Source organism: Aythya marila, assembly GCF_965140915.1.
Source record: "Aythya marila genome assembly, chromosome: 2".
Taxonomy (NCBI): Eukaryota; Metazoa; Chordata; class Aves; order Anseriformes; family Anatidae; genus Aythya; species Aythya marila.
The window spans coordinates 44660560-44688532 of record NC_139043.1 but is presented as its reverse complement, the minus strand read 5'-3'; the positions used below and the strand labels follow the sequence as shown (position 1 = coordinate 44688532).

The 27973-nt window shown below is 40.2% G+C and overlaps 2 protein-coding genes across 6 annotated transcripts; one reads left to right on the top strand and one right to left on the bottom strand.

The window, feature by feature from the left end:
- Nucleotides 1-278: 278 nt before the first annotated feature.
- Nucleotides 279-8644, bottom strand: METTL6 (methyltransferase 6, tRNA N3-cytidine). Of its 5 annotated transcripts, none has more exons than XM_082752868.1 (7): nt 8558-8644; nt 7639-7813; nt 6838-7222; nt 6036-6170; nt 4852-5022; nt 3117-3258; nt 280-812 (listed from the first exon to the last, which is right to left on the bottom strand). In XM_082752868.1, the coding sequence occupies exons 3-7, from the start codon at nt 7117-7119 to the stop codon at nt 664-666; spliced, it is 879 nt and encodes a 292-aa protein (XP_082608994.1). In that variant the 5' UTR covers nt 7120-7222; nt 7639-7813; nt 8558-8644; the 3' UTR covers nt 280-663. The 5 variants fall into 5 exon arrangements, with proteins under 5 accessions (XP_082608997.1, XP_082608998.1, XP_082608996.1 ...); XM_082752869.1 differs by lacking the exon at nt 8558-8644 and adding an exon at nt 7982-8511 and having other exon boundaries at nt 7639-7906; XM_082752871.1 differs by lacking the exon at nt 7639-7813 and having other exon boundaries at nt 279-812; nt 8558-8631.
- EAF1 (ELL associated factor 1) lies at nt 8633-27783 on the top strand. Its single transcript, XM_082752873.1, has 6 exons — nt 8633-8835; nt 11898-11992; nt 15251-15387; nt 17954-18120; nt 23730-23960; nt 25947-27783. Exons 1-6 carry the CDS (start codon nt 8733-8735, stop codon nt 25991-25993), a joined length of 780 nt encoding a protein of 259 aa, XP_082608999.1. The 5' UTR covers nt 8633-8732; the 3' UTR covers nt 25994-27783.
- The last annotated feature ends 190 nt before the right edge of the window (nt 27784-27973 follow it).

Genomic DNA, 27973 nt, shown 5'->3' with positions numbered 1-27973 from the left:
GTTCAGCAAATGAAGAACATCTGAAATTAATTAGGGATGAAGACAAACTGATCTTTTAACAACTTCCTTCAAGCATGAAATCAGATAAATTAGGAACATATTTAAAATAAACATGTGTAAACATATCAAAATGCTGAGAACATTAAGAAGATTATTATTAAAATACTGAAGCAGCTTTTAACAAAAAATACCAGTGACCAAGCCTGTTTCATTCCCATATCTGAGAAGTTATACTCAAAAGCCCCATGAGTGCTGAAAGCAGATGAAATACCGGAACATTAACAAGTCAACAATAAAAATAAATTATAGGAAACAAATTATATTTATTTTAAAATTGTTTTTAATAAAAATGGAAATAAGAACAATTATACCAGTAAATAATGAAAACTAGAGCTTAAAGTTAAAAAATATTTAGTCTGTTTTACCTGATCCTCCAACAATGCTGCATAGGTTTTACTATAAAAACAAGATGCAGATACTCAGCAGGGTCCTGCTTTGCAAAACCTCTTAAATTTTAATTAGAATTAACATCCGTATTTCATATCTGAGGGCAAAATCCACCAAGAGTTACTGGATGGAGTCACTTCTGGTTTACCAAACAGATGAGCAAGTACAAGGAAAAACTACATGCTATTGGCAATGCTATTGCTAATCAGCAAGAACTTATGTCTTACTGAAAGGCTTTTGAAATTTGCTTTGAAGAAAAACTCTTGGAACACGCAAGTCTTCTTTCCTATTCACAGTTTCTCGGTGCACGTATTCATTGACCACTTGCTCATATCCCTCAGACTTGAAGAGCTGAGACAAGAACTCTAAAAGACAAAAAAAAAAGATTAAAAACCCTGTTTAAGCAACTTTTAAAACACTACTCAGCATTTATATAAGCATATGTTCTTATGTGTTAGAGCATGAAAGATCACACGTGCCTTGGGATTTCAAGCTGTTCTCTGCAAGCAGACTGCTGCACTTGTACTGAATAAAATCAATACAGGACTCCTCTGGAAACATCTACTTAAGCAAAACAGCTTGCAAAAGTGGGATGTAAGCTCAGGAAAGGAACTAAACCCAGTTTAGTTTCCAAAACTTGCCACATCTGTTATTTTTTATTGTGCCTCCTCATTCTCCCTGTGACCAACAGGAGTATATTTTTGCTTTGTGCAGCTGGACCTCACTAGCTGAATACATCACCTACTCCAAATATTCCAGGGGTGATCCAGCCTTACAAATGCATCTCTGCTTGAGAAAGAATATCACCCAAGGTTACCAGACCTTCACACGCCATTGCTCCATAGAAAGAGGAACAAAATGGCAAAGTGGGTTTGGTGGTACCAAGCCTCCACTAGGTTGCACTGAAAGTATTTCTCATAAACAAAAGAATCTCACTCAAAGCATATCTTCATTTGGAAAGGCAGAATTGCCTCACAAACAAGGTGACCTAAGCAGCAGAGAGGGCTGCCCATACTATTGACTTGTCGTGTTAACTGTAATTCATTACCCTTCCTTTCCCACAGCTTGTTTTGTTTATTTCAGGCATGATTCCAAAGAAATTTAAGCCATGCTAAACTTGTGCTACTTTGTAGGAAATAAAAGCACACCCATTTTTTCAGTACACAGGTGGAGGAGTGTGATGAAATGGCTGATCAGGTAGGCATAGGCAGCCCAGCACTAGAAGACATGGTGTGTTGAGGGGGAAAAGGAGAACACCCACTTTGGCAGTAATGCAGGATTTTATCAACTTAAACCCACCATGAAAGCACGTGAACTGGCTGTAAACAGTGTGTGTTTAAAATGGGAGATCCACATCAACAAAATAAAAATAAACAGCTGTTAATTGTGCATCAATTGAAATCTCATTATAGGACATGTTCAATTTCTTCATGAAACAGAATTACAATCACACACTCCTCCAGAAATTTAAGATTATTTCCAACAGTGGAAGAATGGATTCGCTGCCATGGAAGACCAGTGGCGTTATCTGAGGCAAGATATGTTGCAAATGGGCATCATTCAAATCATCCCATGCAGTAATTAGCTGGTGTACCAGCGTAGCGCCTCTGCTAAATAAAAGAAAAAAGCACTGGTTCCAAACTGTGCAAGAATGATGGAGTCACATTCCCTGTGACCAAAGAATTCTCAGGCATTAAGCAACATGTATATGAAAATCAGTGAGATGAATGAGATCATAAAGGATTAGAAGCAGGAGCAGAAGTGGTCCATGAGAGAACCACAGACCAGCCCAAGGCAAAACAATTGCTAACAGATCAGTTCTCTTTCTTCTTCCTTCCTCTTCTCCCCTCCCTACCATAATTCTTCCCCCAAAGCACACATTCACACTAGCAAGGAATTTTTCATTCAGAAACAAATCCTAACACATAATAAGAATGAGTTTTAAAATTCCACTGATAGGTCGTTTTCTTTTTAATTTGGTCCCTTTAGCATCCATCCTCTTTTAAGAGCTAATTGTTTAAGTAGAACTAAAAATCACTCAGTAAATAATAGTTCTAGAAATGCTTCAATGAAGCTGGAGAACAGCCTGCATTATCTTAGATTTCATCATTGTCCCATAAAGAATAGAAAGAGCCCAAACATGATTAATGGTTTTTATATATCAGAAGCAATTAGGTAATCCATTATGTCATAAAATATGAACAACATTTGCTTGGCTTCAGATTGGTCTCTTCAGTGGCTGTATTTTGCTTTAGACTAAAAGAACAAAGAGCCCAGAGAAATAAACACACAGCTCTTATGACACAATGCCCTATATTTGATACGGGGAAGTAACAGTTCAGTAAATTTTAGCATGAGAATTGTGAGTTAGGAGGCGAGCTATAATCTCAATTCATTTTGAGAGTCTAAGCAAATTCCTTCATGTCTCTGTGCTTCCATTTACCCACCAGTAAACTGCAACAATTACTACTCTTCCTAAAGCATTCAGAGCAATGACAGAACAAAAAGACTGTTTAAATACAGTATCAAATGGAAACGCTTTTTGCATCATTTTTACGAAGAAACAGAGGGCAGAGTGACCACAGCTATCTCAACAGGATGTCTGCACAAACTTCTCAGCACTGTAGACATGATTAAGAGAAAAGAAAACACTCTACAATATGTCTTACCTTCAGTAAAAAAATACGCTCTTGTCCCATCTTGTCTAACATAGAAGTTTTCTCCAAGTTTGCTGCCAGATTTAAACCTGAGCATTGCATGATCATACAGTCCATAGTCTCTGAACAGGACACACTTGCCTGGTTTTAATACCTGTCATGTAATACATACATGCTTTAATAAGACAGATTGATTTAGCCATATATATATATATATGTATGTATCTAACATACATATGTATGTTTATTTACACATATAGACACACACATAACTAAGTCAAGGTATCCTAACGTGTTAAATACACAAGCAATATATATTTTGAATTCATTCCCTGTGCAACAAAAATGTTATATAAAAACTGGATTGTTAGCTCTCACAAAATTATTTTTTCCCCATGAACCCTGGGGTATGAAGTATTTTAAGATACCTGTTTGGATGCTTATCAGCTAATTGAGATTTTTGCAACGCTCTTCAAAAGCAAAGAAATAAATGTACACTTCAACAATAACAGTGAAGTCATAACAGGGCATTTTCTTTGCTGACTAGCATACAGTCTAGCACACAACGTTGCCAAATAAAATTTAGAATACAATAACATGTTTTCAATGTGAGAAGGAAAAAAAGTTGCAACATAATAAGAAATAAAAAAGGAACAATTTCAGGGAAATGGTATTGCAATATAATAAGAAATAAAAAAGGAACAATTTCAGGAAAATGGTTTGCAGGTGAGATTGTTCTTTTGTTTTGTTTTGGTTTGTTTTTTAATAGCTCTTCAATAAAGAAATCAAGCTATAAAGAGTTCAGTATTTAGAAATACACAGCCATTAGCCATTCTGACTTCAGACTTTTGATGCATGCAACTTTCCTACCTCAACAAATGCCAGCTGTAGGAATATTTACCACTTGCAGCTTTGTGCAGAAACCTACAAATGAGCCAGATATCTCCACAAAGAAACAATAATTATCCTTTTCATGTACATGAGCGATGAACCAATCCCACCTTTAGAAAATGTTTGGAGTTGCATGAAAAAAAAAATAATCTAACATTCCTTTTTCAAACTACTGATGATAAAATGAACAGGACATCTGATAACATAAAAAAAATATACACACATAAAAAAATAAGTTGGCTATGTCCCTCTGCAGTCAATATATAACTCAAGCTCACCTCAGAGAAATTAAAACATTTGAATTGTGATTGTTCTGAAACTGCCCTCTGTGAGGGCCTATCCTAGCCCATCAACCAACAAAGGCAGTCCAGAGAGCTAAATCTCTCTAGATTAACGTTAATCTCTGAGCATGCCATTTCTGAATGACCACAGGTCAAGCGTGTTTAATAATAACAATAATGTTCCAACTGCAAGTCACTGTATCTTCTGGAAGTCAATTATGGTTCGCTGTCATCTGTATCTTATCAACACAGACATTTCAGCAATCCATAAACATTATTTGTATCATACAACCCTGAAGCCCAAGTCCCAGCTTCGAGATACCATTTTCTTGTGTTCATAACATACATTAGATTAGAATTCAAACCACTTCACAGTACCATGAGAAGAAAAAACGTTGCAAAACATAGTTTAGCCCTTTTACAAGGCAAAATAACTAAATACCTTCCATGAATACAATGTTAATTACAAATCACCATTACAAGTGGGGCTATTTTCACAGAATAGAATTGTACTTTCAAGATAAACAGCATGTAAGTTCTTTAAAGGCTGTAAAATAAGATGTTAAAATACTTACCTTGTAAATGTTCTTCAAGACAAGATGCATTTTGTCAGGATGAATGGCAGAAAGAACAAATATAAGAGTGACAACATCCACTGAATCTGCTGGTATATTTTCTAGAAGGTCATCTTTGGTAAGATCACACTGGAACACTTTGCATCTTTCAGTGCTGTATAAGGAATTTTTCTGGGAGAATGAAAAGAGCATGCTTTCACTTAAAATTAGCAGCATTTGTTACTTCAAAAAAAAAGTTAAAAAAAAAATTAGTAGAACAACACAAAAGATGGTGGCAAAAGAACATAAACATCCACTAAGTGACAAATACAACATGAAATTCATTGCTGAATACTGCAAGTGAAACTACAACTTCTAGAAGAGATTGTTCTCAGGAAGTCGAGAAGGAATGTGTGTTATGACAATTCAGAAAACATACCATTTCTCTTTCACTGCTGCTTCTATTTTTAAAAAATATAGAAATACTGTTAAAAGAAGGCTTTCATGACAGCCCTAGGGACAGCTGATGGCTTGCAAGGGGGCTGTGGTACCCAGGTCATTCTGCAGGGCTGTGCTGGTCAGGCTGGGGGCAGAGGCAGCTGATGGGGGCCCTGCCACTGACTGTCTCCCACAGCAGCTCTTCTGTGGCCATGGAGTGCTCAGAGGTGCCTGGCCTTATTTCCAGTGCTGTGAGATAGGTTTGGGTGCTACACTGAACCCATTTGAGGAAGTTTAACTAAGGGTCAAAATCACTCGCCACACTCTCCTCTGCCTCTGGGGATGTACAGCCTTCGTTTGCCTGTTCACACCAGACTTAGGACTTTATTACTGGTCATTCAGGGTAGGTTCAGGTTGGAAATCAGGAGAAATTTCTTGTCAGATAGAGTGGTTAAGATTGGAACGGGTTGCCCAGGGTGGTGGTGGAGTCACCGTCCCTGGGGGTGTTTAAGGAAAGTTTGGTCTTAGGGATGTGGCTTAGTGGGTGACATTGGTGGTAGGAGGACAGTTGGACCAGATGATCTTGGAGGTCTTTTCCAACCTTAATCATTCCATGATTCTACAAAACAGATCAATCTAAATTTTTTGACAGATCTAGTCTACTCTTCATACATAAAGAAAGGCAAGAGAAGTCTGTCACTCCAGTCATTTGTAATTTTATAAGCTTCTAAGGACACTCTACAAGAGGTTCCAAACATTACACCAACCTTCACATACTCCACAGCTCTGGGAGAGAAATCACAGGCATACACAAAAATGTTCAGATCTTCTTCCAAGAGCGGAAACAAGCAGTTCCCAACCCCACAGCCAGCTTCCAGAATGGTCAGTTTCTGATCTGCAAACTGGGGAGGAAGAAATCCAAAACAAAGCACATCATTTTTGTTTTCCTCATAATACCAGCAGAGTCACTGTTCAATCAGCATATTAAAAGCTATAATCAAGTTTAATTACCATTGATTCAGAAACTGAAGTAGCCATCCATTGGATAATCTTGACACTACAGAAGAAGAATCCTGATTTTTGCAAAATTACAAAGCCTTTTAGAATGTATTAATGTTTCTTAATTACTTACTTAAGGGGTAGATGACTAAACAGATTGCTGTACCATTTCTGTCATGTCTCATTCAGATAATAAAGAACAACAGATGCATCTGACTATTCCCCTTAATGATGTTTTGCAATTAGCCTGTAATTCTGGGTGCTCTTCTTTAAAGCTGTGTTCCGAAGTGCTCCAACTTGCAGCTTTAAACATCGTATTACCATATAGACATGTGTCCTAAATAGACTCTCTGTGTTCTAGATTCCATTCTTAGTATCCACATGGGTCAACTTTAAACTGACCTGATGCACCTGATTCTGAGAAGGTATCTTTGATATGAAGAGAGGCTATGCAGGTCACTGCACACTTAATGTGTGAGAGCTCCTGCCTTAAGGGCTTAATTAGAAGTATTATTAAATCATTTGAAAACAATCGATCTGTCTCTTACAGAGAAAGTGTACAGGGCTCACCTCCCGACATGCTTTTAACTCTTCAAACTCTCTGGTTGTCCAATGTCTGTCTTTAAAGAAGTTGGTGCTGTTTCTTTTGTAAAACAGATCCCAATTCTTCTGTGCCTCTTTTTCCAGTTTCAGTTGCTTGAATTCAGACACCAAAACCTGATCTTTTGCCAGTCTCTCAACCTCTTCTGGGCTAAGGATTCTTGTACTATGGCCTTTTCTTTGGAAAGCCCCATCTTCTGTACCTGTTGTTACTGTGTCTAAGGAATCAGCTGATGTGTTTTCATGGAGCATCCTTGAATCTTTCACACAGATATGAATAGCAAAGACCCAAGGGTGATTTTCATTTCTTTAACATCTATTTCCATCACTTAACTTGGGTAAAATAACCAAGGATCTAGAAGCAGGAAAAAAAAAAAAAAGGAGGAAGAGTTACAGCGTGCACTTATTTGGGCTTTATGGTGGTATCTCAAACATGATGGACTGCAAAACCACCTGACTTCTTGTAATTTCAATATTCCACCCAAACTAACAGCAATCACAATGATTTCAAAGTTAAAGAAGATAGTCTGCTGGTCTACTTTCTGCATAGTAAAAAAAAAAAAAAAAAAAAAGAGAGAAAGATGTGGCAGATCTAAACTTCTTTCATTAAAATGACTTTAAAAGGAGAGGAAGGGCTTTGTTTCTTGTGAACTCCAGTTAGCAACACCTCAGAAAAAAAACAGTAACCGAAAACCAGATGACATGGAGTGCCACTAGATTGGTAAAACAAGCTGCTGTACTTGTGTCAGCATTTCTCCTTCCTGTTCTCACCTCAGAGAGAAAACACTGGTTAAACCATCAGCACTCGTAACACCGCGTCACTTGGGCAACAGAGCAAAACCTGCACGGTGGCAAGGCCGGTGGCCAGCCCTTGTCAGCACTCCTTCCCCTGCCTCTTCCTGAGGATCCGCACCCGTTTGGACAATCGCAGGTGGTTTTTGTTTTTCTATGGGTTAAGAAAAACGGAGCAATGAAAAGAGCTCTTCAAAGGCTGGGGTCCAAAGCTTCTGGCTGATGTTAAGCTAGTTCTGACCTCTGCCTTGCCATAAAATAAATAAATAAATAAATAAATAAATAAAATAAAAAATAAAGTAAAAACAGTACTTCAACTTACCAATGGAAAATTGGAAATGGGAAAAAAATGGAAACGAGGAAAGAGTGGAAATGGGAAAAAAATGGAAATGAGGAAAAAACAACAAAACTTAACGAAAAAAAAAAAAAACCAGTACTTCGTTTAGATGCGTTACCATAAATGATACAAACAATGCTGCAAACAAAGCCATCAAATACAGATGTGCTAATGAGATAGAAAACTGTCAAAGTGCTGCCCGTGTTCCCGGGTGTCAGAGCACATCCCCTGCTCCAGAAAGGATGGAGAAGGTTGCAGAGAGGGGCTCCTCGTGGGTACACCCCCCAAAATAACCCTAACCAGCAAAGCTCCCACTATCTACCCGGCATGCTAAAAAGGCTCAAGGTCCATACTCCACAGATCGAGCTGCAAACCAAGCCCAGCCGGTCTCCCTGCTCACCGACCCGTCCCCTGCACCCCCCCAGCCCCCTGCAGCCTGCCCTGCGCGCATCCCCGGGGGGGGGGGACCCGATCTCCGCGCACCCCACGCGGGGAAAGCCGCAGCCACCCCGGCTGCCCCTCCTCGTCCCTCCTCGTCCCTCCTCGTCCCTCTCTCCCTGCCTGCCTGCCGAGGGCGGGGAGCTGCGGGGGCCGCCCCTGCAGGCCCCGCTCCCCCTCGGCCGCCGGCGCCGCCGCCCCGGAGCGCTTTCCCGGCTGCACCGGGAGCCCGGAAGGGCGCGGGGCGGCGGCGCACGCAGCGGGGCGGAGGAGAGGAAGGGAGGAGAGCGGCGGGGCCATGAACGGCTCGGCGAACCCGCTGCTGGACAAGGAGGAGCACCCGCTGCAGCTGGGAGAGAGCTTCGAGCGCCGGCCCAAGGCCTCCTTCCACACCATCCGCTGTGAGCGCCGCTCCCCGTCCTTCCCTTCCCTTCCCTTCCCTTCCCTTCCCTTCCCTTCCCTTCCCTTCCCTTCCCTTCCCTTCCCTTCCCTTCCCTTCCCTTCCCTTCCCTTCCCTTCCCTTCCCTTCCCTTCCCTTCCCTTCCCTTCCCTTCCCTTCCCTTCCCTTCCCTTCCCTTCCCTTCCCTTCCCTTCCCTTCCCTTCCCTTCCCTTCCCTTCCCTTCCCTTCCCTTCCCTTCCCTTCCCTTCCCTTCCCTTCCCTTCCCTTCCCTTCCCTCTCATCAGCAGCCACAGTTTGAAATCCAGGGGTTGTGCCCATGCCGAGGCGACATGTAACCCTGCAACCTCCTAGCGATCTAGATACTAAGGCACTTTCCAGGAAAGCAAGGAGAAATGACTCAGAGCCACACAGTATTGCCACATGCCTGGTGATGCTGAAGGGGAGAGACGAAGCATGAGGCAAGGTCTTAAGCAGTAAGAGAGTTTGGGAGTAATCATCTGGTTTTGTTGGTGTTTTCTTTTCAGACACCAGGTATCATACCAGCTGCTCATTCCTAGCAATGGGTGCATTTTCAGTCCTAGCAATGGGTGCGTTTTATTTCATATTAGGAAATGGTTCTGAAGGGGAGCTCACAGTGTTTCTGTACTTGAATTTTGTGGGCAAGAAATCACTATTTTCTTCCCCTAAATGAGTTCAGCATTTAAAATAAGTAGTTAATCACCAGCAGTATGTGAAAACAATACCAAAGTCATATTTCAGTAGCCTTATGTTAAAGTGGGAAACTTGTACAGTCGGTAATAGGATATTTTGTTGTATGATGTGTGATCCTAGGCACAGTGTCATGGCCTGTTTTCATGCAGTGTGAGTATGTAGTTCCAGTGAGATCATTCATCTGAGTGAGACTTGGAAGAGAAACTTTCTAGATCAAGCTTTTATTCGAGAAGATGATCAGTGTTTGAAGCAAAGCTATTTCCCTAAACAGTGAGCCTCCATCTAATGCATCAACACCTAAATTTGTGTGGTTCACCCCTCTGATATGCATAATTACAGCATGTTAAGGGATACCATGCTATATGTATGGTGTATTTAACTGTTTATGCCTAATACGGAAGGCTTCTAGCCAGCACTAACACGCTAGCAAATCTTCATTTATAATTTAGTTTTCAAATAGCCTGACCATCAGATAAATGAGGTTGCAGTCTGGTACTTTCTGAATTAAACCCAAGCTGTATCCAGATAGAAATCCAGTGTATTTCTAGTATTGACAGTGCTTTCAAGTTCTGATCAAGTCCATAAGGGGTTGCAAAGCCAAGGCGCTCCAGACTACAAGTGAAAGAGGGCAGTTTTATTGCAAAGAATTTTTTGTGAGGTGTGTTTTCAGTGAGTGACACTCAAGTGAGATCTCTTGATTTTCTGGTTAAAACTTTATTTTTCTAGACATTGATCTGGAATGATTTATCTGGGATCTAAGTGCAATATTATTCCTGTAATCCTCTTCACGCAAACTACAGTAAGAGGATTTTGCAGGCTAAATTTGTCCGTGCCTTCTTAAAATGCTTTATTATTTTCTGTAATGTTTATGACATTCCATGCTGAAAAACTGGGTTACCATTGGAAAACATCTGAAACCATTTGACTTTTGGAAAAAAGGGTTGTGATTACATTTGGATAGAAATGTGTGCTCCATCTCAACAAAATTAGCCATGCACACCTAATAAGCTTTCTAAAATGAAAGCAATTAGTTGCTCTTAGCAAATATGCAACATTGTTTTACTGATACCTAAGAAAGAAGCGTGACACGATGAGCTTTTTCATTTAGTGACTGCTCTGCTGAAACTCTAGATCCCCTTTTTGGCAATGCCACTTACTCTTCTACAGCTGGTTTGTTTTGTTTAGCAAGCTTGCACATAAAATAGGTGGGTGACAATAGCTAGAAATAGACTGAGCAGATGAAAATGAGGGATGTGATTTGGTCTGGCAGTTAAGGCATGAGGATTAAGTCAAGTGTGGCCAATTCTGCTTGTTGTGCTGTCAAAGTAAAACTCAATTAGACATTAACATCCCCTTAATGTTTTTTTTTCCCCTGCAAATATGCTTTTCATAGTGGAATTACATTTTTTTTTTTTTTCTGAGATATGAATGTCTTAACTAATGCAGCAATTAATTGTCTTGGTGGTGACCATAGTTGCACTGCTTCATATCCAGAGATGCTAGAGTTTTTTTTATATATATATATATATATATATATACACACACATATATATATATATATATAATCTTATTTCACTTTGTCTAAATCCTGTCAAAATGTTACTTTTTTTTTTTTTATGGCTCATCAGCATGTCAGAATTATTGAGGGGAACATACTGAAGTTAAACATACTTAAGTAAAAATGTTCTTGGTTCAAATAAATATACTAAACAGAAGCCCATTATTTGGGGGACACGGCATTCTCTACAGTGCAGCAATTTTTTTGAGACTAGGGCTAATTTAGAGCTTTAACTCTCTCAACTTAGTCATGCTCTCCATCCACAGCAGCTTTGGCCTTGTGTGGAGCTCCTCCGAGGTCTCCTCTAATCTTAAGGAGGTGTTATGAAGGCAAGATGCCTGTTAGTAGTCAGAAATATCAGTGAGGCTAAATGAACTGATTTCACTAAATTAATCTTTGCCACAGATGCAGTCCTCAGGTTTGAAACTGGCAGGAGCCACCCAGAGCCCTGGGTCTCGAAGTTGTTACCCCTTTGGGATGCTTGGCACAGTTTTGCACCTGTGTGTCAGGTCACCAAAAGCCTGGGCTTTGGAGAAGCCTTCTTTTGGTCTTCCAGACACTGTCTAGAAACTGGCTCATTTTAAAAAGCAAATGTAGAGTCTGGTATCATCACGTGGCTGGGGCTCTGAGCACAGACGCTTTGTACCGGTGCGTTATTACACCCTTGCTGTAAACTACCGTGTATTTTAGCATTCCCTGTAATCACAGTGAATGTGCAGTGACTTTTTACGGGGCAGCATTCTGACGGCTTCAAGACTCTTGGAAACATAATCACCATTATTTTCCTCTTTAGATGATTTTAAGCCGGCCTCGATCGATACATCTTGTGAAGGGGAGCTCCGAGTTGGTAAAGGAGACGATGTAACCATCACTTTGCCACATATTCCAGTAAGTGTGCTACATGTTTCCCTGTTTACTTGAAGAACTTTGCAACATAGATCTTCTACTGTACATGTTCTTTTTCTCTTTCTTTGTAAAAAACAGGTGGGCTCAGTATTTGAGCAGCCGGACTAGCAGCACGGTGCGTGGGGGAAGGACTATACTATTGACTCTTTGTTAAGGGTTTTATTTGTAAGGTTCCAGTTTGAGCATTTGTTTTGATTCCTTCCTGCTGTTATTACTTGATGAACGAGAAGACTGCCTACTAGCTGAAGCTCTAGGGTGGTTTCCGTCCCTTTTAGTGCTACACCTTAAAGAATAAAGGCAGAGTAACTTTAGGTTTAGTCAACGTGTGATATTCAGAAGCCATGGGTAAGCCCGTGAGCTTGCTCATTGCAATAACGTGTACAGATAGCACAGACCATTCCCTGCCTTGAGCTTTATCAATGGAAGCAAGAGGAAATTTTCTACTGAGTGACAATGAAGTGGTTTCCCATCCGCTTCCTCCTCAAATTATGCCATAAAGATCTATAGCGTGAGGATGATGGTCAAACAGCAATAAAACAAGTGCTCAAACTCTTTATAGATGCAGTTGTTTTGTAATTGAGGGCTCGGTGGCTGCCTTCCCAAAACAAAAGAAAGTGCTTACATGCTGGAACCGGATTTATTTATTAGCTGAAGCTAATGCTACGTGTCAAGCCAATAAACCAGTGTGCACAGATGCAGATAGGTTTGGTGGTTGCAGGGGAGCACCCAGCAGTTTGGAAGCCATGTGTCAGATCCTCGTGGTGGTGTTTTTTCTAGCATGTTGGTGTTTTTAATTGGCAGGTGATGGTTCTGTGGTAATTCCCACTGAATGAGGCTTTAACCTGCTTCCCCTGCTCCTGTTTTTTATATGGCTTTGGTCACGTTTAGTGCAGCAGAAGGCTGTGTGCTTTTGTTTGGCTATAGAAGTGAAGAGCTCAGTAGTGCTGTTAGGGAGCAGGCAACAATGTTTAATAGCAATGCCATTCATCTTTGACTGGGAACTGTGTTGTTCATTCATCTTTTGTGGTGAACAACATCGCTTGTAACATCCCTTTCCAAATCTCTCTACCGACAAGTTTAATTTGTTTGTCTTCCCATGAGTATGAGTGGCTTTCAGCCTGTGCTGTGCTCCAGAGGGGTAAGAGCTAGCTGCACTAAGTGCAGCCCCTGGGTGTATGTTGTTCCATGGAAGTGGTGTGTATGTTCAGCAGAAAGAGCTGGGAAACACTGGGTATGATGAAGCAGAGTGAAAAGTTCTGGGGCCACTTCATCCTTACAAGGTTTACCAAATTTAAATTTCTTGTAGCCCAGTTTGCTTCTGAGCTCCATAACAACAAGCAAGATTCAGATTCTGGCTTGTTTTTTTTTTTTTTTGTTTGTTTGTTTTGTTTTGTTTTTTATTTGTTTTTTTGAAATTGCCTGATCCCTGTGGATATCTCTGTCTGATGATTTGTTCAGTGGAGATGTTTTCGTGTCCCTTGCCACTTGGGAAACTTGAAACACTATTTCTACTCGTGGCTTTTGCATTTGATAAACAGTCTTAGTTGGGGAAATGAAGGATTTGTTTGTTCTAAAAAGAAACTATACTTGAAGGGTTAAATCTGTTTTAACAAACCTGGTTAAATGTCACCTGTTCCATCTGCCGCCTTCTGTCCTGTAATCATCAGAATCCGTAACCAGCGTTGTTTAGGCACTAACATAAACTAAATATTTAATTTTAAGTAATGGATGGGACTATTGATTTGTTTAGGTAGGACTTCCATTTCTGCTTATTTTTTAGCCAAAATTGCAGTCTTTTCTGAGTTAAGAGGCCTCTAGGCATCAGAACGATGGCCAACAAACTTTGATCATTTTTCATTAAATTTGTGTTTTATGTTTCCTGACTTACTTGTCAACAGGGAGCTGGCTTTGACTTTCAGCTTGCTTTTTATTCTCTTAAATGTTATTTTCCTCTCTTAAATGTAGGAATGATAAAAATGTAAAATGCCTTTGAAGACTAGACTTTCATGAGACTGATGTTTTCTGAATCGCATCTGTATATCTTACGCTTTCTTTGTTGGGAATTCAAACAGTTTGCCCTGACTATTCTGAAGCCATTTCAGAGTTAAACATATTCTACTTATTAGCAGTATTGAGAACAGGGATTTCATTCTGAGTAGATAAAATTTGTTTGTTCTGCTACTCTGAATAAAATGTATTCCTCTTGTCCCTGATTTCAGTTGCTTTCCTGCTGCGTGTATGAAGAAGCATATGAAGAAACATTTTTTAAAATTTCTTTTGTAGAATAGCATTACGTTACAGAGAAATTTGAGAAGGGCTCAAAGCTGAGAACTTATTTCAGTACGTTTCGTAGAGCAACATGTCCTGTTTTGATACGGTCAGATGCGTGTCCGTGCTGCCGTGTGCAGGTAGACCATAACTGAATCTGCCTCCTGTAACCCCAAAACCAGGTGTATGAGCCTGCCTTTGTGTGAATAAACTACAGTGTAGCTTAACCTCAGCAATATCTGTTAGCCAATGTAGAAGACCACATGAATTTGTCTTTATTGCCTCTCGGTCTAAGCCGTTAGATTTATACGGCTCTATGCAGTGTTGTGTGGACTTGAGGACTTTCTGGAAGGAGTCAGATACCCCATTTGTTTTTGAAAAAACATTTTTGTGTAATTTCTCAGCTTCTACGTGCGAATCTGAGTTTGAAGAAGGCAGCTGTTCTTACATAGTTTGTGAAGTTGCTTGTAAAACTTGTCTTCTTAAATATTGTCTTCTTTTTTCACCTCATAGAATAAATGCAAAGCATTTTAAATTATTTTTCAGTTGACCACATATTTCTTTAGGCAGTAGTTCTGCTACAAGAGTAATTAGAATTTTATTTCTTATCCAAACCCAAGATTTCTTGGGCAGAAATTTCTGACATTCGTCAGAATCAGCTATGCAAATTCAGCTATATTGCCATTTTGGGAAGGAGAACTGTAAGTAATGGCAACTAAGGAGAAGATGTTTTGTCACTGCAGAGACACTTAAAATGATGAAAGGCACCAATATTGCTGTGAGAAAATGTCTGTTTCTGCTGTGTTAACTGTATTTTTCCCTTTTCATGAATGAATATTTTCTGAAAGAACTAAATATTAGCTACTTAGTCTCCTAATTAGAAGAGTATGTGCATACATTTGTTTTAGTGTTTATAAACTTGTGGACAGGGGAATATAACCAAATAAATATGTGCTCTTTCTTTGATACCAGGGTTCAACTCCTCCAAGGACTGTGTTTAAAGGAAATAAAAGGCCGTATCAGAAGGACTGTGTGCTTATTATCAATCATGACACTGGGGAATATGTACTGGAAAAACTTAGTAGCAGCATTCAAGTCAAGAAAACAAGGTAAAGCTGGTGACAGGGCTAAGTTAAGAGGACAAATTTTTGCTGGCTTCCTGCTCACACTGTCTTTCAAACCTGAACCCCATTTTCTTTTATTTTGTAGTTATGTTTGCTTACTAAACTTTATCAGCTCTACATGGCCGTTATCTTGCCAGAAATGCAAATAGCTATTGGGAATGTGAATCCAAGAGTAAAGAATTTGTAAATTCTCAGCTGCTGAAAGGACGTAATTATAGTTTGCAATAAAACACCTCTGATGATTTGGAGGTTTGGAAGCTGGCTGAAAGATGGAATGTGTTTCAGGAATCTCTGGTTAGTTGAAATAGAAGATGGAAATGTTAGGCTGTCAAAAGGATTGTTGGACTTCATAGGTTTGTTCCCTACAGCTTCCTGTGGGAGTCATGGTGCTTTAATAATATGCTATTAAGGTGTAAGAAACACTCATCATCGTTTTGGATCAATGCTATACAGAGCAGAGCAAAAGTCCAAAGCCTCCAGCTGAGGAGAGGAAAAGAAAACTGAGGGAATTATGGTTGTGAGGTTTTGCCTGGAATTGCTGAGGCCAGAAATCCTTTCTGACCCAATATTCTGACTTCACTGCACAAATGCTACAAAGTGAGCAGTCAAAACATTTTTAGTAATCTTGCTGTTCTGCAGCTGCCTGAAGCTTCTGCACCACGTTCTTCCAGCACCACTGAGCCACAGGTTTTTTAAATCTAAAGAGAAAGCGGTTATTCAAATGTCTCACAAAGAAGAAGCTCTTAAACAATTTTACGAGTATGATACATTAAAAAAAAAAAAAAAAAAAAACATTTACTGCAGTGTTGAGCTTTTAGCTGCTAAAGCTAACAGAAACGTGGGTTGCAGGTTGTCAAGAGTTGGCTGGAAGTTTGCCAAAAACCACCTTGAATTAAAGGTAAATGGGTTGTAACACTCTGAGTCACTGATGTGAAAACTCATCCATGTGGCATTCAGAGGCAAGGCATCTTGTCCAGTGGATATGAGCACATTATAAATGAGATGTGGAATGCCAACAATTTAAGTTCTGCTGGCTTTGTCTGGGTGAAGCTTAAGTCAGAAAGAAGCACAGAAATGCAAGGAGAACTTGGGCTCAATGGGGTGTTTAGGATCCACTGAGTTTTGGCTCTGTCAAGGTTTAAAGTATTTCAACTTTTCTTAAGCAGAGGTAGGGTAGAAAAAAATTGGAGACTCGTGTTTTGAGAAATGGTTATTTTTTTTTTAATCTGTTCGGTATTCTAGCTCAGAAGTGGCATTTTTTCGTGGCTACTTTGATCTTTAACGACCTGTGGACACCCTGTGGGAGCAGAGTTATTAGTGTTAACATCCTGATTACATTCCCAGGGAAGTAATTGCACTTTTTCTACATAAAGGCTTCTGTAGTTCCAAGAGCATGATTAATACTGGAAACAATCTTTTGCTTTTATCTTTTTATCTTTCACAGGAGACAGTATATCCCCAGATCTCCACTTCTACTGTAAATGACTAATGTAAAGTGTAGTAATGTGGTATCTAAAGGCAGCATTTCAATGATGAGTGAGAGGTGGCTCTGTTTTTTGAGGTTGCATCTATCATTCAATGTGGCATGGAGAAAGAATCACAGAATCCTGAGAGATGCCTTAGTTAACACTAAATGTACTAGCTCAGGTAACCACTAGTGGTTTAGCTGAAGTCCAAGAAGTTCCACATAGGCTAGTTTAACTTTTTTTCTTGGTGGGATTAGCTCACAGGCACAAAATGTCATATTACTGATCTGGGACCATCCTAGAAGCAGAACTGAGCTCTTAATGTCCAGCTGGTTCTGCACTATTCTATGTACAGACATATTCCCAAAGGCTTTATGACAAATACACTACATACTTTAAACCTCATTATGGTGTATCATAGAGGGACCTGAATACATTCTGTTTTGTTTTTCTTGCAAGGATAATTGACTGTTCTACAATCTGAATCACATCATTGATTCAGAAAAATGAAGAAGCACTTGAGTTGGATTGAACAGCTAGGCTAGACATTATTCTGTGGAAGATTTTCCACTAAGGAAATATCTTAAACTGGTTTTTTTATCACTTCTATTCACTTGCAAGTGAATGAAAAATGGAGCAAATGCTTGCAAACTGATTGCTCCAGTCAGGTTGACCTCTAAGAGAGTTCAGTTTGAGACTGTACAATTGCAAGTGAGAAAATAGTTCCTTTTGCTAGGATAGTTTTAAGCAGGATTTTGTTTTGAGTGGATTTTTTTTATATATAGGTTGCTAATTGTTTTTTAACAATACAACTATTAATTGCTAAATTAAAGCCTTCATTGTTCTTCAGCTAGTGAGTTTGGCAACACTGAAAAACATCTGGGTTTGAAAATATATTTTGTAAGGATGCAGTATGCAGATTTGCTGTTGAGAGCATGTTTTGCATACAGAAACCTGTCAATCACTGTTCAGCTTTATAAAGCAATGTTCAAAAGGAAGTCACACATCATGCATTAGCACGAGGATACTGAAAAAGCTGAACACGGTTGCACAGCCCTGCTGAATGTCTCTGGTTCTTGTTTCAGAGCAGAGGGTAGCAGTAAGATCCAAGCCCGAATAGAACAACAATCTGCCCGAGCCTCTCAACCTCCTTCACAGTTCAGAGCCCCAACCAAGCCAGCAACTGGACCTAAAACTTCTCCTTTGAAAGATAACCCTTCACCTGAGCCTCAACTGGATGACATTAAGAGAGGTAAAGAAGGGTTTGTAGCTTCCTGGGTTTTGGTCGGCTTCCTTTCTTCTTTTTTTAATAAAAACTATGGCTTAGAATTTATACAAACACATTAGAACATACAGGGATTCAAAGCTGGTACTTGGCAGCTGGTTTGTTGTCTTTATATCTCATTTTAAGGTATCTTAATGAATTATTTATTCTCTTCTGCCAGCATAGGCATTTATGCTGCAATCTTCTCTGGCAGGAGAGAGCTTCTTCCTTCCAGGTTATTTTCTCTCTTCTAAACTATTTCTCTGTTCTCAGAAGAAGACAATAGGTGTGGATTCAAAAGGTAGAAGCTAGGGCAGCTGAATGCTAAAAGGCTGAAAGGGTGTCTTAGGTAACAACAACAACAAATGCTGATCCACGATCTCATCGGAGACCTGGAGTCTGTGTCATGCCAAGCAGTGTTAATAGGGGAGGGATGAGAGAGAAAACAACTGCACAGCTTCCATTACCACAACCACTCCTCTTTGGCTTTTATCACACCTGCCATTTAATTGTCCTTAAGAGCCTTGAAGAACTTCAAGAGATTATTGGCCCAACTTTGTCTCCTGCTCAAGCAATGCTTTGTTTCAGTGCTGCGCTGTGGGCAGGGCTCACTTTCTTGGCCCAAGTCCTTCCTTTCCTGCTGGTGTGGTACCTGGTTTTTCTGTGGTTAATACAGTCAAAATGGGGATAATTTTAAATTTTAATTTTTATTTGGTTCTCTTGGATTTCTTGTCTGGCATCAGACAGAATTATTTTATTTCAAGATTGTTCTTTCTGTCTAGTATTTTCTTTCTGGGTCTCTTCCCTTGTCCCATATAGCTATTTTTGCCTGCAGACTTAACCTATATTCATTTCCTAGCCTATGGTAAGAGCTTAGGAGGTTTTGATGTTGTTTTTGTTTTGTTTTCAGTTCTTGGTAATCACTGGGTGACGCTTTTACAGCTAAGCTGTCTGTGTGTCTGTATAGGTGCTGACTGGTCTCACGCTTTCACAGCAGTAGTATTTGCAGTACCTGGATCTGGTCAGCAGACAGAATCGAAGTCAGAGACTTTGTTAGCTACAGTTCCCTTAGCTGCATTGCCATTTTTATTTTCCGTGCAATAGGTAAGGAGAAAGATACCAGGTTATATATCAACTTAAGAATTCAGTCAGTTGTGAATTTTAAATGTCTTTACTTGTGATGTATAATAAGCTACTTAACCATGTGGGCACTCTTTCACATACTTACAGCAATTTATAGAGGTCATGTTGTCACAACAGAATTTCTGTATTCGTCTGGTGCAACATCTGTTCTGCAATGACCATTTTCTAGTGGTCTAAAATAATAAGTCACATTATTTAAAACTGTTCTAGTGATTTTTTTTTCCACATGATTGTTTTTTATTGGGAAGTACTTCCAAACAAATAACCTGTAGAGTTTGGTTTCCAAAATCAAGCCAAACAACACCTGACTCATACTAAAAATAGAATTTTGAGTTGGCATATCATAGAGACTTCTTCAAGGTCCATAAAGGAAGAAAGCAAAAATACCCAGGCAGTTTTCTTTCTGCTTATGGTATATATTATTTTTAACTTCTAAAGCACTCCTCAATTCTAAGCAATCCTCAAGCTTTTGGTACCCTTGAAAATAATCATTGATTATCCACAGTGTCAGCATTACTAAACAATTTATGTCGTGAGAAACTACTTGGGAAAGGTAGAACTAAAATGGCACCATTGTACAATGAAAATAATAAAACTTAAATATAAAGCTGTGAGATAGTCTCTTCAGAACTTGAAAATCTTTGGCCGTAAAGATGCACATTAAAGGAAAACTAGCGGGAGTGAAGACTATATTCTTTCCAATCAAGCAGTGGTTTTCCTTTTGGATGAATTAGCTCCTTTCTATTAAAAATAAATAAACATATAGCTGAAATTCTCTGTTGTTTCTTCAATGGACACAGCACAGAACTTACAGTCCTCAGAGGAGGTGGTTAAAAGCATCTCTGTGGCACTATGGCACTCTTTTTGTTCCCAGTATGCCCTACTCAAGGGTGTGGTAAGATGCATAGCCCTTGTGATGTTTAACAATGGTTTTAAGCAAACCTCAGTGCAGGCTTTTGCTTACCTCCACTACACTCAGCTGTGCATTCCCACAGCTCCCCTTACAGATGAGCTGGGAAATGAACTTCCAGGTAGGTCAGTCCTCTCATCCATCCCGTTACACAGCTGTCCAAACAGCAGTGCCTGAGGAGAGAAGCAGAGCACGTGGGAGTTGAGCCAGTACTTTCCTCCGTGCAGGAGACCTTTGGGAGGCTGTCTCCAGGGTCCCACACTAGCAGAGTCTTTTCCTGTGCAAGCTTTTATATTGTCCTCCTGCTTGAAGGGAACAACAGAGAGGGTAAGAGCTTGTTTGTTCAAATACTTGGCTGCCTATGCTCAAGTTTCATTAAGCAGTGAATGTTTAGACACACACACCACAATACAGTCATTTATGTTCATGAAATTACTGGCATTTATCAGATATACTTGACCACAACAGAAATGTTTTTAATAACATTGACGTAATTTAAGTGTGCGGTACCTGAAACAACACCAAAATGTATTTCTGGTTTGGAAACTATAAATTCAGTGCTTAAAAATCTGAGCAGATCTTGTTTATTTAAAATGCAGCCGTAGTCCTGGAAGTATTATTCCACAGAACTGTATTTGTCTCTCAAGGACTTCTCAATCAAATTTGCACTTCACTGTAAAATACTGCATCTTCTAGCTGCCATCTCTGCATACTCAAAATGCCAGTATCAAGTTGATTTCTATCCACCCTGCATACCATTATTAACAGTGATTATTCTGCTATGAATGTACAGCCTCATACTTCATAAAGCTGAGTGACTTTATTTCCAAAAGTCCTTAGTGTTCTTGCAGCCCAAGGTTAGGACTTCAGTTAAAAATCCTGCAGAGCCTTTTGGAGTCGAGAGAAGAGGCAAGAACACTTAGCCATGATTACTGAAAGAGATTAGGACATTTGATACAAAATACGTAGAAAAAAAAGAGCCCTGTTGAGAAAGGCTGTTCTGTGTTTCTGTGATGATTTCTGACCTTGAATTTTTTTCTTACTCTAAAACTGCACGGACTGCCAGTATAAGACAGTAAGCTGTTTTCTTTTCCTGAAAGAAAGCCTACAGTGCTATCATGAAATATGCAAAAGTTAAGGTTCCCGTGGCAATGTCAGGCTTTTCAGATTATGTAGACTCATTTAAAGTAAATGTACAAAAACATACTGTATGAAAAGCTTTCTTCAAACTAACTGTGGCACATCCTGACTCTTGTCATCTTTTAAGCCTTAAAGGTTCATCAACAAGGTGTTTGATCTTGCAGAGCGAAAAGTGATAAGACTTTTTCATTGTCCAGCTTAGGGTATATGTACACACACATACACGCACAACTATTTTAATTGGAGGCACCACAAGGAAGCATTTAGCCAAGGCTTCAATACCTGTAACTGCACTAAGTGTAACAGGCAAATTGGAAATGCAAAATCTGACAGTTTTAAAGTAGATGTGTTCTTCCTGGAAGGCTTTGGTGTCATTGTTGGCTTAACCATTGTCTTTGGCAGGGTGACATGAGGGATTTGAACAAACTTTCTTAGTAGTCCTGCTGGAGTTGTGCCTGAAACTTTCAATGATGCAGTAACTACCATAACACTTGTGGAAACAATTATGTTTTTCTCATCTGCCCATAGATTAGACATTCACAATTCTAGACTCGATGATTTAAGAGACAAGACACCTGAAAGAAAGCGAAGGAACAGCCTCTGTGAGGCGACAGTTGATTAGAAAATGGTGTCAGAACTGAGTTTTCATCCCTAACCACTGTCATGGACAACACCCTTGTGTGTATATATATTATAAGGGAAAGAGCTATTTTTCCCCATTTTCTTCTGTGACTTTCTTAGTCCTGAACTCAGAGAACGTTTATAATTTGAAATCTTAGCTATGGTTAGGCTGAGAGCAGTGACTTACAAGTGCTCATTTGTATGTGTATCAGATTCCAGCCATGAAATGGATTTTTTAAGGCCTGCAAGGCTGTTTTGGGAGGGACAGAGGGAGAAAGGCATTACAGTACAAAATTGTATCTTCTGTTGGCCTAATCATATATTCTTCATCCCTCTTCCAGTAGTCTCTTATGTCTTAAGAGATGAAAGAGTAAGCTTTGCTTGGCATACTAATAAAGCACAAAAAACACAGGTGCTCTAGTCAGGGATCTAGCTTCAGGAAGTTAAGTTGGGGCAACAGCCCCACTATCCCTAAATACCCAGCCAGACTTAGTCACATGGTTGTTCTTTTTCAATATGCCTCTAATTCAATATAACTATAACATTTGAAATTGAGCTCTGAACTTTGAAATTGAAAAGTTGGAGGTTTAAAATTGGCAACTCTGAATAACTCACAAGCTTGATCGAAGGTGAATTTTGCCTGGTATCAGTTCCCCATTTGTTGGGTAGAGATGATAGTACATGTGTTGTCTCTCACTTCTTTCATTCTTGTCTCTTTGGGCTGTGAGTTCTCACAACGTGGATTTAGAGCTACTACCACAACGATGGGCTGGCTATGTTTTGAGTGTTTCTCGTACTTTGTATGGCATGCGTGTGGATATGGTTCCCTCTTGGAAACCTGCCTAGGCGAACTGAGTCATTGGATACTTGACTTTTTGGGTGGATACAAAAAATGTCTTCTAATAGTATTTAGGACACTTGTAATGATGACAAGTTTAACAATGTGGATTGGTTTGGGGTGACTTACCTTAATGGCTGTTTGGTAACTGGCTGTTCAGCCAGCATCACCTCTTGCCGATGAGGCTGTCATGGTATTCCCCTATTTCTCTGCACTGGCAACCCTAAAGTGAGGTGTGGCTAACTTGAATGACTTCCCAGTTTCAGAATAGTCTGTTTTTCCTGGCTACTTGTGAGCTCTGTAGCAGGTTAGGGTACTGTTACTAGTCCAACATGTGAATATTCTCATGTATTCTCATCTGCTGCACTGCAGAGTTTATCTGGTGTTGTTTATCTGTTTCTCAGGTTTGATTAGAGTGAGTTGTGTGCCTTTGTGCTGGAGCAGTTTCATACATTATCTTAAGGCAGTTCCCGTTGTGGCCTCTCTCTCTCATTGCATTTTCCAAAAGCCTAAATGTCAGTGATGTCTAACAGAATTTAAATTCCTGCATGTTTAAAAGTTTGTTTGTTTTGTTTTGTTTTTAATAAAAGAAGGGCTTGCTGTTGGCCTGTAAAATTTGATCAGAAAATTTATTTACTTTGTATGTAGAGCATATAACTTGTGGAAAATAATGAAGCAGGAAGCACTTTCATGAGCATAAAGTGTATAGATAGTAAGTGAAGGTTTTTATAATACTATCTTTGCTGCTCTTTAAATTCAGCTGCAACAATTAGGTTGAAAAGTTGTCATAATTTCTTGTTTTTCCTTCCTGACTCTCCCTTTCATGTGAGGTATTTTGATGTGATAAATTATGCTCAAGAAAACTCTTGCATTTTCACATTCTTTGCCCAGATTCCGTGGGGCCCTATTCGTGGTTTCAACCAGATGAATGTCCTTTTCTTTCAGAGCTGAGAGCAGAGGTTGAAATTATCGAGCAGATGAGCAGCAGCAGTGGAAGCAGCTCATCGGATTCAGAAAGCTCATCGGGGAGTGAAGATGAAAGCTCCAGCAGTGAGGGGGAAGAGCCAGCACATGTTTCCCCTTCCCAGCCACCTCACCAGCAGTATAACAACAGGAATGCTGTTGCTAATGGCACCAGCAGGCCACAAGGAAGCAATCAGCTCATGAACACGCTCCGTAAGTAAATCCTTGCATCCTATCACTGCTGAAGCTGCTTGAGAGCACTCATTTTCTTAGCATGTTAAGCGAACTCCGTGAAGTACAGCTGGTTGAACAGTAGTCCCAGGGAGGTGCGCTGGCTGAAATATGTGGACAGATTTTTTGAACAGAAGGCTGAGACCTATCTGAAGGTGTGGAGATTGCTTCAGTCTGGTCTAGAGCCCATGGGCATCAATGTGATGGCCCCCATCGGCCATGCTGAGCCTTGATTCAGGCCTCCAGCTGGAAAGAGTGGGTAGAAGAGCATCAGTGCAGGGGATATGGGGCACTGGAGGATGGGAACCACTTTAGTGTGAAAACACAGATTAGGTATAAATAGTGGGATTGCCACATGTGTCAGTGAAAGGCCTGTGGAGAATTGTGAATGACACAAGGCTGTCCTGTGATCACAAATGCACGGTCTCTTTGTTTTTGCTATTAGCAGTGTTGCTTTGTCAGAGGATTTGCTCTATACTGTGCTGGTTTCAGTTGTGTTTTCATGAATACCACGATTTGGATATTTTGAATGTTTGCCAAATACTCACTTAAAAACATCACAGCTCTAATGTTTGAAGGCACTGAATCACTACAAACTCACTCCATCATTTAAAAAGTATTTCTGTCATATTGGACTCTCCCTGGGCAGATGGTATACATCTGTGTTGCTCTTCCCTTCTGCTAGATCAGGTTCAGTGCATTTACATGAAACTAGAGCTTAGTTATCATAAATTGTTCTTAATTCCTCCTGAGGCATTTCTGAGTACATCTCTTCGCATCCACGCACAGTGAACTGGTGGAGTTTAAATGCAGATAAATACAGGGTTTCCAGCTTCAAGAAGACAAGTTAGATGTTATATAGACAATACTGAAAAGGCCTGCTGGAAAACTAGAGAGGCCAGTCAGTGCTTCTGTCAGTACTGTATGCTAGAGGAGACCCTTGGGTGAATTCCAAAGTTCAGCAGTGTCAGTGGGACTCTTTCATGTCCCTGTTTCTGAGTGTGAGCTGCCCCTGCCCTGCTTCTTTCGGCCATGACTACAATACTGCATAGGTCACTAAATTTCAAGAAGCCTTTGACCCCAGGAGAATGTAGGAGCTGTTGAGGTAGCTACTTCTCTTTTCAGGCAGTGGTTTCTGCCTGACCTTGAGTATTCAAGTCACTGGTAACCCTAAACCACATTTCCCCAAGAGGGGAAAGGAGATTAAGAAATCCAAGGCATAGCTGCTGCATACCTGCTTTGCCGAGGACCTGTGTTTGAGGCAGGGTCAGGGGAGAACATTCAAGGGGCTAGGTTTGGTTACCAGCATACAAACGTGATTATTGCACCCTTTTACCTCCTCTTTGTCCCCAAATCACAGATGCTCTGCAGGATGGGCTCTGAGACTGGAGGTTTGCTCCACATCCAGTCCTCTCTGCACTTTGGAGGGGTGCCCCTGGCCTTCCTTCACCTTCACGCCCTGTGTCAGCTCAGTTCAGCCAGCAGCCTTGAGTTGCAACAGCTTTAACATTCCTGCTGCCTTATTGACACACGGAGGCCTTGCCTTGGCTGCCCAATCCTCCTTAAAACAACAACAGCAACAAAATCTATTTTAATTGGGTCGAGAAAGCCAGGGAATTCCCCAGTGCCTCGTCCTGGAGCCATGCACAGGAGCTTGGCCGGGTGGAGGCTGTGAACTCCTCCTGCAGCTGCTAGTGAGAGGAGCTCTGCCCTCCCGTGGGGAGCAGCCTTGGTGGCTGTGGAGCCAAGGAGGCTCCGTCTGGCCTGGATCAGGCCATGATGCAGCTCTTGGTGCTCTCGGGCACGGAGAGCAATTCCATTAGACTGAGGTGATGCTAGCGTTCAGTTCTTGTGTTCTTACTTAAATCTTCCAGCGTGCATGTTGACTGTTCTTTGGTTTCATTGCAGTGAAATGCGAATTAACGCCTACCTGCGCCTTGTGTTTTGTTGTTTTCTTGTTTTCCAAAGGAAATGACTTGCAGTTGAGCGAGTCTGGGAGCGACAGCGATGACTAGAGGCTGAGCTTTTGCTGTTTTATACATGGAAGAACTAATTTACCTTGAAGTGATCAAATTGCTTACAAGAGGATCTGGCACAGGAACAGTTCCACGTGTGGAATTTGAGTAGAAGGAATGTATAACCCTGCAAAATATTGGATGTCGAGGGCTGTTTTACTTTGTGAATCAAGTGTATATTTTGTCCATATTCTTATTCTTTAAAAGCTTTAAATAGCTATGTACAATAGGTAAGCCAATATATGGCGCTATGTTCCGGTCTGTTCATCATCTGTAAGCTTTTAATGTGTAACTTCATCATGTCATCTAAAAATTTCTTGTCTGTAGAAGATATTCAGAAGATAATCAGCCCAGTGTGTCTTCAGGGATAGGGGAGGGGGGCGAGGGGGTTGTATATAGGGTGAGCATGAGTCAACAGTGAGATTTAAGAAAATAATGATAAGAATTCAGGAGCTAGAGTGTGCACTGAAGTGGGACTGTTATAAATTATGTTTCAACACTAAGTTGATTTGTTTGATTTGGGACTTTTCTAATGTGTTTTTATTGCTATTTATGATTGATTTAATGGACATGCTTTTAAACAGTTGGAAAGGAGAAATCACAAAACCATGTTTGTCACAAACCTTGCTGCACCAGTGCCTTATAAGCAGTTTTTTTAAACAGAGCTTCAATTCCTGCCATCTTTTGTATGGGGAGCAATACTGAAGCCCCTTCAGATTGCTTTTTCAGAGAAGAGCTGTATTTCATGTACGGGCCAACTGCACTCTGAGGGCAGTTACTCCAGTAAGATAAAGGATCTACATCGCTCACCTGAACACACCGAACAGGAACCAAATCAGCATTTTCTCATACAACTGAAGCATCTCATTTAATCCAGACCTTCAGACCTACATCTTCAGAAATACATAGGAGCCTGTTTTGCTCGTGAAATTGCAAGGTCACAAATGCAAGATATTGGACTTAACGAAATTGTAGGACCACAGCTGTGTTTGCAGTTTCCTAGAGGATGCAGAAAGCAGAGATTCCTAAGCAACTGTGCAACGGCAGAAGTCTCTCTCCCACCACAGATGTCCAGGTAGACTTTAGTCCATATCGTTTGTTGGATGTGATCTCCGTGCTTGGCAGGATTACACAGAACAAGAAATATTTGCCTACGATGAAATTCACCCCTGTTTAAGGGGGTTTAAAGGGTGCTTAGCTGGATTATCATTAACTTATTTTTTTGCTCCAATGGAAAATGAGTGCCACGGGTAGCCTCTTAAGGTTGAACACAAGGCTGACTTTTTAAGCCCAAATTTAGTAACATAGGCCAAGTGACGCCACAGTTGTGGTGTAATCCGGGGGAACGTGAAGCTGAATTGGATGCCTCTCCATTCTTACGTGTCTGCTTTGCACTGCTTTTGTCCGTCTGATCATTTGTGTTTTAACTCCTGTTTCTTTAATGAGGAAAAGAAATGGGAAACTTTCATTTTTTTTAAGGTATTGAAGAGCAGGGGGACATTGGAAGGGAGATTTTATTAAATGGTTTATTTTTTTTGCATTCGATACATATTTAGGCATATTTTTGCATTATTGTACATACATTTAAAAATACTTCTTTTTTTAAAGTGTTTTATGATGTGGGTACATATTTTAACATACAATTACGAAATATACTTGATGTAAAACCACAATTGATCTCTCTTGTGTTTTTTTTTTGTTGTTGTGTTGTTTTTTTCCCCGTTCCTTCTCTGAGAGTAAAAGTGCTGTGCTCTGACAAGCTTGTACCACTCTGGGATTTTACACTTCGGTGCAGGACATGTGCATGGTAGTTGGCGGCCTAATTAATGCTATTACTGCTCCTGACTTCCCAGCTTAAGATTTGAATGAGCAGGGAGGCGTTTCTGTTACCATTTCCACATTACTGATGCTTATTGCTGAGTTCTGCTGACATTATTACTTGTGGCTAAATGGAAAAGCAGCAGTGTAACATTTTCATTG

What these genes read in the sequence shown, in the direction of transcription:
- METTL6 (XM_082752868.1), bottom strand. Translation starts at nt 7,119, where the DNA reads ATGCTCCATGAAAACACATCAGCTGATTCCTTAGACACAGTAACAACA. An exon ending in GAGCTGTGGAGTATGTGAAG is followed by an intron (nt 5,023 to 6,035) that starts GTTGGTGTAATG and finishes TCATTCTCCCAG; the next exon opens with AAAAATTCCTTATACAGCAC. An exon ending in AGCGTATTTTTTTACTGAAG is followed by an intron (nt 813 to 3,116) that starts GTAAGACATATT and finishes TTTGTCTTTTAG; the next exon opens with AGTTCTTGTCTCAGCTCTTC.
- EAF1 (XM_082752873.1), top strand. Translation starts at nt 8,733, where the DNA reads ATGAACGGCTCGGCGAACCCGCTGCTGGACAAGGAGGAGCACCCGCTG. An exon ending in CTCCTTCCACACCATCCGCT is followed by an intron (nt 8,836 to 11,897) that starts GTGAGCGCCGCT and finishes TTTCCTCTTTAG; the next exon opens with ATGATTTTAAGCCGGCCTCG. An exon ending in ACTGGATGACATTAAGAGAG is followed by an intron (nt 18,121 to 23,729) that starts GTAAAGAAGGGT and finishes CTTTTCTTTCAG; the next exon opens with AGCTGAGAGCAGAGGTTGAA.